Source organism: Centroberyx affinis, unplaced genomic scaffold (assembly GCF_046629955.1).
Source record: "Centroberyx affinis isolate AG114_WGS23_722 - 3 ecotype Tasmania unplaced genomic scaffold, CSIRO-AGI_Caff_v1 ptg007192l_1, whole genome shotgun sequence".
NCBI lineage: Eukaryota > Metazoa > Chordata > Actinopteri > Beryciformes > Berycidae > Centroberyx > Centroberyx affinis.
This window is the reverse complement of record NW_027283637.1, coordinates 51,209-61,939: the sequence shown is the minus strand read 5'-3', so window position 1 is coordinate 61,939 and position 10,731 is coordinate 51,209. Positions and strand designations below refer to the sequence as shown.

The window sequence follows — 10,731 nt, the reverse complement described above, 5'->3', positions numbered from 1 at the left end:
ACTATTCCTTTAATTCACTGATAGAGCTCTTGATACAAGAAGTAAGTATATATAGCCCCCGCACTTACAATGACGATTTATGACAAATTTTCAATCTTTTTAAAGAATACCTTTCAGAAAATGAGAAATTAAAACTGATGCAACTCCAGATTGAAATAGATAAACTATATGTTGATGCTGATAAAGGAGCCTTTATACGATCCAGGGCGAGATGGTTAGAAAATGGTGAAAAAAATGCCAGCTATTTTTTTGCATTGGAAAAAAAGTAATTGTAAAAGAAACACTATTTCGACATTGAAAATAAACAACAGCATTATAGAACTAATCCCAAAGAAATAGCAGAACATGTAGGATCTTTTTACAAATAATTATATAAATCTAAGTTTCAACCAGAATACTGTGAAGAATTCTTAAATAACATTAAATAATATTCCTACCATTTCAGAACAGTTTAAAATTAATTGTGAAAAATCTATTTTAAACTGTGAATTTGTGGAAGCTTTGAAACATATGAAAACTGTATTTCATTGTATTTCTCGACTTTTATAAAGCGTTTGATACAGTAGAACACCCATTTATATATAAGGGTTTACATTTGTTTGGATTTGGGAAAACTTTATTTCAGTAGTGAAAATGTTAGACATCAATAGTAATTTAATGATCTATCCCAATACCTCCAAAAGCTTTCCTGTTAATAGATCAGTGTGTCAAGGCTGTCCAATTTCTCCCTTTTTATTTCTAATTGTTGTAGAGTTACTTTCATTAAAGGTTTTGAACAGTCCCAATATAAATGGTCAGCCTATATTTCAGAGGGAAATTCGAATTACACAACTAGCAGGTGATACGGCTTTGTTTCTGAAAGATAAACACCAAATTGAACCAACTATACAACTGATTCATGAATTTTCAAAGGCTTCGGGGTTGCATCTTAACACAGGAAAATGTGAAATCTTAAGCCTAATTAATACAGGTGATGAAAGCATATGCAACATTCCAGTGAAAAAAACTGTCAAATATTTGGTTATTGATGTAACTAAATATATGTTAACTAGACAACAACTTAACTTTCTTCCTAGACTTAAAAAGACAAAAAATATTATGAATACAGTATGTGGCTTCAACGTGACCTGTCTATTTTTGGTAGAGTTCTCTTAACCAAGGCTGAAGGTATTTCAAGACTTGTTTATCCAGCTCTATCAATGTTTGTCCAAGACTCAACATCTAAGGAAATCAACAACATACTTACTAATTTTGCTTGGAAAAATAGACACCACCACTTAAAAAACAGAAATACTTTCAGGGTCCAGAAAAGAGGGTGGATTTGAATTATTAAATATTATTGATTTAAATAATACATTTAAAGTAAAATAGATTAAGGAATGTCTTAAAGCCCCAAATTCTATTTGGTATTTTATTCCAAACAGTATTTTTAGAAAATTGGATGGTCTTTATTTTCTACTTACTTGTAACTTTAACATTACCAAATTGCCTATAAAATTATCTACATTTTATCAACAGGCCCTCCTAGCTTGGAAATTATGTTACATACATTTTTGCCCACACAAAACCATCATATGGAATAATGGAGACATTACTGCTGGAAAAAAATCAATCTTTAAGCAAAATTGGGTTGATAGAAGTATTATTTATGTAAGTGATCTCTTTGATGCCAACGGTTTATTGTTGTTATGAAATGATTCCTGCTTGTTAAATCATTTCCTGTAACAAGCAAGGAATTTAATTATGTAATGAAAGCTATTCCTAATGGCCTACCCCATCTAATGAAAAGTCATCTTCGATTTCAAGAAGCAGTGAGGATAGAACCCCTTTTGATGATAAATGGTATTGACAGTATGAATGCTTAATGCAACAATAAACATATACGTAGTACATTCTATGAAAGAAGGGAAATTACTCCTAGAGGGAAAGCTTTTTGGGACAACATTTTCACAGGTACTGATTGGCAGAGGGCATGGCTATTACCATATAAATTCTGTATTACCAATAAGATTAAAGAAGTACACATCAAAATTTTACACAATATATATCCAACAAATCTATATTTCTCCAAATTTTTAGACATTGAAAACAAATGTAATTTTTGCAACGATGAACCAGAAACCTTAACGCATTTATTTTACCATTGTATACATTCAATTACTTTTTGGACTCAAATAGAAGATTATATATTGTGTGAAACTATAAATATTAAAAATTGAGTGTAAAAATGTCATTACACATTTTGAACTGGATAAATATAACTTTGAATTCACTGTAAACTTATTGATTTTATATGGTAAATTTCATATCCGTAAATGTAAAATGACAAAAGTTACCTCCAATTTCATTAGATTTTTGTGTGAATTTAATGAATATATTAAGACCCTCAAACATATAAACGGTAACAAAAGTAATAAAACTGTCAAATTGTATGGTGAAATCTTTAAAGAGGAATAATATGTTTGTTTGGGGGTTTTTTTTAATCATAATTTTATATTAAAGAAATGTATTTATCCCAACTCCTTTTCTTTTTTTGAGTGAATAATTGTTATTATTAATTTATTTGTTGTTTAAAGTCATATTCTTGTTTCTTCTCTGTATATTACTATGCTGAGCACAGGTCTGCATTGTTTGTATATCTGAATGTTTTTTCAATAAAGATTGAAAAAAGGAAAAAAAGACTAGTCGGTGGGGGCGTGTCTTGTACTGTCTTGTAGCGAGTCAGCAGACAGACTCTTCTCGCCGCCACACTCAAACTTCTTTCTACGCCGGTCCACCGCTGCCGCTGTATCGTCTGAGACGCAAGCTGCACTAACAGGTAAAGTAAGATAACAGATAAGAAAGAAAGAAACGTTTTGATTTACGCATATTGTTCAGCTTTGTTGATGATGGATGCTCTCTGAAAACGTTTGACTAGATAATTCATCTCAGCCAGAGTGTGTATGTTGATAGGCGACACCCCAGCCTGAGCTAATCTTCGTTCCTGACTTCAGAGACTTTATTGGTCATTAACAAACACGGCTAGATAGATTGTGTCAATACTAGCGAGCCTGCTAATCTGGACTCTCATATTGGACCGCGTTATATCCGTAGATAGTGCTGGGCAGTATGTCGGTTAACCAAGAAATGAAATCAAAGGCTACTACCTCAATGCCTCTATCACTTTTATTGTGGATTTTTTTGTCTCGAACATTAGAAACCCAAGCTCAACACATGAGAACAAAACACACGAGGGTTTCGGTCACTAATGCACTCTACCAGTGGAATATACTGTATGTAACTGCAGTCAAGTGAGCCGTCGTTGGCGAAAACCCGGTCAAGCCATAAAACCCATTTCTTCCATAAGTAGCCTAGTTCAAGACACTTATACTGCTGGACTTACTACTTCTTAGACTACATGCACAAATACTATGGACTACTTTTACTCTGTAGTTTAGGAGTCCTAATCCAATGTCAAAGTCCCTTCCAGAAAACAAAAATAAGCCCTTTCTTATAACTTTGATGTGGGATAAAAACCGGTATTGGCTAATATTATTGGCTAATATTAGTAGCATGAAAGCTGGAGGCTGGCGGAGCGGGCAGAGCAGGGAAGAGGGCAAGGGAGTGAGCGTGGCTGGCAAGATGAGTTGCGGGCAAGCTGGTGGCAGTTTCCTCACATCTTTATTTTTCTTATAACATTTTCAAAAATGGGCTCAAGGAGTGACCGACGCGTTTGGCTTGTTGCTTCCTCAGGTTCGCTTACTGATTGCACAATCCATCACAGGTGTTTAGAGAGACTCAGATACAAATTACAAGACTTGAATCCCCGTCACATGATCACACCGTCACTCACATACTATCATTTTCCACAACTGCAACATATTTTTTTTTAATTATTTAACATTTTGTAAAACAGGCCACAACTCCCACACCGTATGTCCAACTGACAAGAAAATTGCTAAACTGCCAATAGTCTTCTTTGTCTTCTTTGTCACCCACTTCTGCCAAATTAGATTTTCCAGCATTTTGGTTCATTTATTTATTCATTTTAATAACACCTTTTTAACATCTCCTACACCATTTGTCTGACTGCCACCAAACATGGCAAGTTAGTCTATGGACAAAGCTCTTTAAAACTTATTTATTAGCCAGTTAACTTGAAAAGGTGTGGTGGTGTTATCTTGTTAACATGTCAGTTGTTTGTACAGGACAGAGTCGACTTCCCTGAATCCCCAAAAATGGCAGAGGGACACAGCAAACTGACGGTAAGTTGCTATACAGTCCTCACAGAATTCATGTATTGATATTGGGGCAGCTTTTTATGGAGTTTATGATGAAGGTTTGGGAGGAGAGATTCTATATGTTCTATTCACAGTGCCCCACCGTGCTCTTTAAATCACTATAGCACCCTGGGGCACAGAGTGCCATTCTACCAATTAATCACTCAACCAATCAGAACTCACCACCTTTAGTATACCTGAGATACTCAGCTTCTCTCCTCAGTTCCTTGTTTCTTGCGTCGCTCCTACTCACCTTCCTCCACCATAGTTTATTATTATTTACAACTGTTGTATTGGTTAGTTAGTTCTAGATGCACAAGAAACATTAATTTATTGATATTAACATTTCAGCCTTCATCAGGGTGTTTCCACAATGTTACCCAACTTCTTCTACATTAAAAGACAGCCACAGGAGACTGATTAGGGAATGTAACTATGGAAGGAATTTTTTCTAAGTATTAAAACACGAAGAAATGTAGGATCACAAGCCAAAAAACAATAATGGCAACCTAAAACTATGAACAAGTGCTAAAATTTTAAAGGCAAAGAAATCAGATTTGCCTCTACACCCAGTCTTTGAAAACTGAATTGAAAAGTTTGAAACAAGCAATAGAATTGTATCATTACTTCAGTTTCACTCAGATTGTAATTGAATTCCTCATGAGACTGCAAGTCATCAGTTTTTTTTTCATTTGAACAGCAGATGGTGCTAAGCCGCGATTGCATTTCCTGAGTTTTGAGGTTACACAATACAAAGTTTGCTGAAAGTTGGGGCTGGCTAAACTATAGTGAGTTTAATAGCAAAAATCAAACAGTATTTTTCATAGTAATGTGTTCATGTGCAAGAGAAGTCTGGGAACCCTTTTCACGGCCATTTGTTCTCCATGAGGTGTCGAAGCTACGCGGTTACGCTCATGATAAGAGCTTTTTAAAAAAAAAAAAACGTTTTCAGTCACACTAATTATTCCAGTGTTTTTCAACCAGAAAAAAAATGTATGAGACGGATCATCAGCTCTTATCACGAGCAGGACTAGGTAAGTACCGACATGATTAGTTGCGCAACAAAATGGAAACGGTGCCTAACAAGACCATGGTTTTACAAGAGACGGCTCACTTGACTCAGTCCCTAAACCATGCATTAGGTGGAGTGCTAACTATATGAGCCAATGAACTACCTAACAAAACACTACTAAAGTGAAATGCTTTCATGACCGCGTCATGTGTGTGCTTTCTCCGACTGTGAATCAAGGATTATACTTTAACATACGGTACCATGACCGGGTAATTTTACGAAAACAATGCCAAGCATGAAACAGGCATAGCCCCATAGTATCTCTCTCTTTAGCCCTGTGACAGCAGGGGCTCTATGGATCACATTGTGAGTCGTCCGGATGGTCGCACTATTCACCACTTTTTGTCATGTGGCTGAAAGTGTGCTGCAGGGAGTTAGACTGCAGGGACACTTTCATAAAATTAAATGTCGTGGGACTGTTGGACCCTTACTCTTGTTATTTTACATTTGCAAAATTCTTTGTTCATTTTGTTTATTCAAACCTTTCATTAATAATGGATTTACTCTAGTAATGGTTTTGATTTGCAGTCATTTTCAAATTTAAAGATATTAAATATCGGCACAAAATATCTTCTATCGGCAGCTTAAACCTGCAATAAGCAATATCAGACTGCAAAACCAGTCCTGAAACTAATGTGTGCTATGTGGAGATTTCCTTGAGACATAATGATATAAACCAACATCCACACAGCAGCAACTGTGTTGCTGTTTTCACCTTTTTTCTAAAGCTTGTTGTCAAATTCCGCTCCGGAACGAAGGTCCTCCTGGACCATTCAGTAGCTTCCCAATTTTTTAGAAACTACCTTGTCTCCTCCCTTGCTGTTTAAAAGCGGCGTTCTCCCCCTCCCATCCCTGAAAAAAAATTATTGTAATGGCGGAAACGATGAAACGAGCAACTTGTTAAACTAGTAAACTTGCTACCTACCTCTTCACTTGTCATTGTGGGACATGTAACCTTCAGCAGGAGAAATGCCTGGCAAAGTGAAACTGGTAACTGGTGAGACTTCTCTGTAGGTACTGTTAGCTTAGCTATTAGCATTTATGCACAGTGCTTTGCATAGTTTGCCTCTGTAGTGTAGTGGCTTTGCTGTGTGTTATTTACAAATGTGTTGTGGTTTTCCAGAAAATGTAGCTTATTGCAGCTTTAAGTTAAAAAAAATATCAGTATCGGTCTAAAAAAAAAACCATATCAGTCAAACCCTAAAATCCACCTGAATTTACATTGTTCTGGATTATATACCATTAATTATAACTAAAATATAATTAAAAGAAAGATTACATGTTGAGACCGCAGAATCATGTTAACCTGCTTTAAAGGATAATGCTGGTGTTTTTTAATGCATTTCTTACCGTCAACAAATCCTATGAAAATAACAAAATCAACAATGCGTTTGCTCTACTCCCGTTACTTTCTGACTTCCCATGTTCCGTTTTTAGCCATCAAGCCGGAAGCCATTGGCTCCAATTGTAAGATAAAAACCTTGAAATACAGCTCACAAAGACATAGTTTCAATTTTAAATTTAAATTTTTGGTAACTGTTACCACGAAAAATCAGGCTGTTGTAGTTATTACCAAATCAAATTCAAATGGGAACAAATTCTTCATTACGCCGGGGACAGAAGCTACAGAACTACTTTCCTGAGATGGAAAACGTGTTTACAGCCGGCTTACTAAGTTGTTTGAGGAAAAAGTCGGCCGGCCCGGTGCATCATGATCATGAAATATGCTGCCAGAGCAGCAGCATGGCTCTGTGACGTGTTTTTAACCGGTTTTTTTTATACAATGAAGTTCTATGGCTGCTGGGACATTATTAGGCTTCATTGGGCACCGGCTACATGGACGAGACTTGTTGGCAAAACAAAATCATTGCTGATTTTGTTATTTTCATATTTTCAATGCATTAAAAAACACCAGCCTTATCCTTTAAGTAACACTCAAGGACCTCCTTTCAACATATTCAAGGGAGCGGACAAGGAGGGATTGAGAAGCCTGTCAATCTTTGATCTGACCAATTGAAGAGAAGCACACCCCCACCACTCCAAAGCCCCGCCCCCTGAACATTTGTCCAAGAAGGCAAAAGCAAACCTCAGAAATGCAAAGCAAAAGCCAGATGGCGCTGAACTGCATTGTTCAACTCAAAAAAATGACTTGTGGTCTCATGAGGAATTCTATTGCAAACTGAGTGGGGAAAAAAAACCATTTTATTGCTTGGTTTCAAACTAAACTAATACATTTCATTTGCAAAAATTGAATTGGGATTAAAATCTGACTTCTTTGCCTTTCACATTTTAGCACTTTGTCATATTTTGCAAAGCTTTGGGTTACTATTGTTTTTTGGTTTGTGGTCCTACATTATTTCCATATGCAGCACAATAACAGGAATATCAACAACTTCAAGCCATTAACCCAGTATGCACAGAGCACACTAATCAAAAGTCAATACAGAAACACATGTCAACAATATACCAAAAATATTATAACAATATTATTACAAAACATATATAGGAATGTGTAATATTCAGACATCACTCACTTAGGATGTTCATAAACAACCAAACACAATCCTGTCAGATACTGACTAATCTAACTACTCAAAGAAGCACAAATTTCAGTTCATGGGCTACCTTACAAAACACTTCAAATCATATACTGTGACTTCGAAATATGTATCAACTTGTAGCTGGATCACGAGGACATAGCAGACCATATTAAGCTGACACTTAAAAATACAGTATAAATATCTTGAAAAATCTTTTTCAAAAGTCGTCTACAGTATCACTCTGGAAAAGCATCTGACAGAATCAAAATCCTTTTCTCGTCTCACAGATCAATCCTGCACCCAGTAAAGTGAGAGTGAAGGAGGAGGAGGATGATGGTGATTCCAGGGTCAGTAGACTGTGTAATCCATACATGCACAAAACAGGTTCCATGTTTACCACATGAATCTCACTTTTATCTTCTTACACTCATTTCCTGCAGGTGGGACATCTTCATCATTTCAGATTTAAACTGAGCAACGCTCACAATAACTACAACATTACCTGTGATCGTCCTCGTACAGTCCTGGAGGCACTGAAAACCAGTGAAAGATATCCGGAATATTACCTAGATGAAAATGTTGTAATTCAGTTGGGCAAAGAAGAGAGGAAAATTGCTATTGCAACACATTTTCCTTGCTGTTTGATTGAGACTGGGGAGTTGCTGGTCATATTGTGTGAATCAGAAAAGGTAGAAGAAGCTAAACGTCAAGAAATACCTTCACAGAGCAGTTACATTACATTCTGCATTGATAGAGAGGGAGGACAAAACACCAAAACAAAACAGCTGTTTATGAGTAACAATATCAAACAGTTTAAGTATCTCTGTGTCTATGCAGAGAGGGGGATCACTGTGGAAGAAGCTCTGAAAAGAGATGGTCGCTTCATGAATAACCTCGGCAAGTTCACCCTCTCTGATAATGCAGATTCAACCTCTCACACTGAACATACTCAACTGGTTGACAAGCTACATGGAAAAGAGTTCAAGATATGTCTTCCACGAGGAAAAAGAGGGGCAGACTCGAAGGGACTGTTACGAAGCAAAAGAGCTAAATCCAGAGTTTCTGAAGCAAACAAGGAAAATCAGCAGGCAAATCAATCTGCATCACATGATTCACAACACAGTGATGATAAGTCAGTGGCAAAACCAATCTCAGATGTAGTGAAACGGAGAGGCCGCAGTGTCAGCGGCGTCAACATTGACCATGCAGAGATTTCTAGTCTCCTTCGTAAGCAGTTTCCAGATCTGAAACAATGGATGGAGAGTCGATTCCCAGGTGATTCCTATCAGAAAGCATTGGATCTGAGGAAGGAAGACTTTGGAAAGATCCAGCAGTCATTTAGTGAAGTTCACAGAGTCAGGAAGCTGCTAGACTTGGGCCAGTCAGTTTGCCGAGTTGTTGTTGGGGATGTTTGTCAGGGCACAGGCTTTATCCTGTTTGATAACTTCATCCTGACTAATGCACACTTATTCAAAGACTGTGTTGTACAAGATGGAGATAAGTGGCAGGTAACTACAGATGTACATGCTGTATTTAACTATGAAAACCCATCTGGTAGAGATTCCTATTGGGTCAAAGTTAAGAAAACAATCATTGCCTACAATTTTCATGCAAGTGGACATGAACTGGATTATGCCATACTTGAGCTTGACCCTGACACACAGACAGCAGCTCCTCAGACAGAGTCAGAGGCCTCTCAGACAAAACAGAAGCTCAAGCTACCACCAGGACTCCTGAAGAAATGTGGTCCAGTACCTGTAGATGGTGAAGCCTGCATTATCGGTCACCCAGCAGGAGATGTGAAAAAACTGGATCCCACATGTATCATTGAGAAAGAGAAGAGAGTGGAGGCTGTAGACAAATGTGTAGAGACCTACAAAGACCATGTGTTTCCTCTCTGCTCAGTTGGTGAAGTTATCAAAAACCAAGGCATTCACAACATACTGCAGGGAGGAGCTAAAGTGGACAAAGTAGTGACCTACAACACCTTCATGTATCACGGCTCTTCTGGCTCCCCAGTGTTTGATGCTCATGGCCGAGTGTTTGGTTTGCACACTGCTGGCTTCTTCTGTGAAGAGATTGACAGCAGTGTGATAGAGTACGCCCATCCTCTGATCGCCATATTCAAGACATTTGTGATTCAGCTGAAGAAAAGCAAAAATGACGAGCTTTTGGAGAAAGTTAAGGAGGAGGTAAAGAACAACCTCTATCTGAAGGAACCTCTTAAAGAGGCCCTTGAGTCTGTCAGTGATGTTAAGCCATCAGACCCTGTGGAGCCAATGGAGACTAGTTAGGTAGCTGGTTACAGCTCCTTCATACTGGGATGTCAGACACCACTTGTTCCCTGGTCACAGGTTGTTAGCACAGCAGCTAGTGTTTTCCAGTTGATCAAATCATTGTTTACTCCCAGTGACACAATGGTTACAGTAGTTTTTTTAAGAAAGGATTATGCACAGAGAAGCAGCTGTCATTTTCAGATCTGCCATTGAGTGATTTCTCTCGCAAATCCAATAGTTTAGTGTTGGTTAAGGGTTACATCTGTCTGGTGAATTGTTATTTCTGTTGTAGCGATACCAGTGAGACCTTTGGAGAAAGCCCCAACCTCTCTGTTGCTTTCTTGAATCAACACCAAATGGCCTATCACAACAAGTGGCCATAAAGGTGTCTATTTGACACAACTCACAGCTTCAAAAGTGGTATCTGATAGCAGTAGATGTCTCCCCAAAAGCTCTTGGGGATTAACAACAGGATACTGCGAAGAGGTTTGAAACTTTCTCACACATTCCACAGTTAATGACCTTTATCTTCCAGCCATCAGGAGGAGAAGGACTCAAGGACTCAGGAATACTAATGAACTATA

At 37.6% G+C, this 10,731-nt stretch overlaps 1 protein-coding gene across 1 annotated transcript; it reads left to right on the top strand.

Moving 5' to 3' along the window:
* Window positions 1-2,796: 2,796 nt before the first annotated feature.
* LOC139639379 (serine protease FAM111A-like) lies at window positions 2,797-10,200 on the top strand. The gene is made up of 4 exons (XM_071513461.1): window positions 2,797-2,818; window positions 4,188-4,244; window positions 8,159-8,218; window positions 8,312-10,200. Exons 2-4 carry the CDS (start codon window positions 4,218-4,220, stop codon window positions 10,163-10,165), a joined length of 1,941 nt encoding a protein of 646 aa, XP_071369562.1. The 5' UTR covers window positions 2,797-2,818; window positions 4,188-4,217; the 3' UTR covers window positions 10,166-10,200.
* Window positions 10,201-10,731: the final 531 nt, after the last annotated feature.

Coding starts and splice junctions, on each gene's coding strand:
- LOC139639379 (XM_071513461.1), top strand. CDS start 4,218: ATGGCAGAGGGACACAGCAAACTGACG. Junction 4,245..8,158: donor AGGGACACAGCAAACTGACG/GTAAGTTGCTAT, acceptor CTCGTCTCACAG/ATCAATCCTGCACCCAGTAA. Junction 8,219..8,311: donor AGGATGATGGTGATTCCAGG/GTCAGTAGACTG, acceptor CATTTCCTGCAG/GTGGGACATCTTCATCATTT.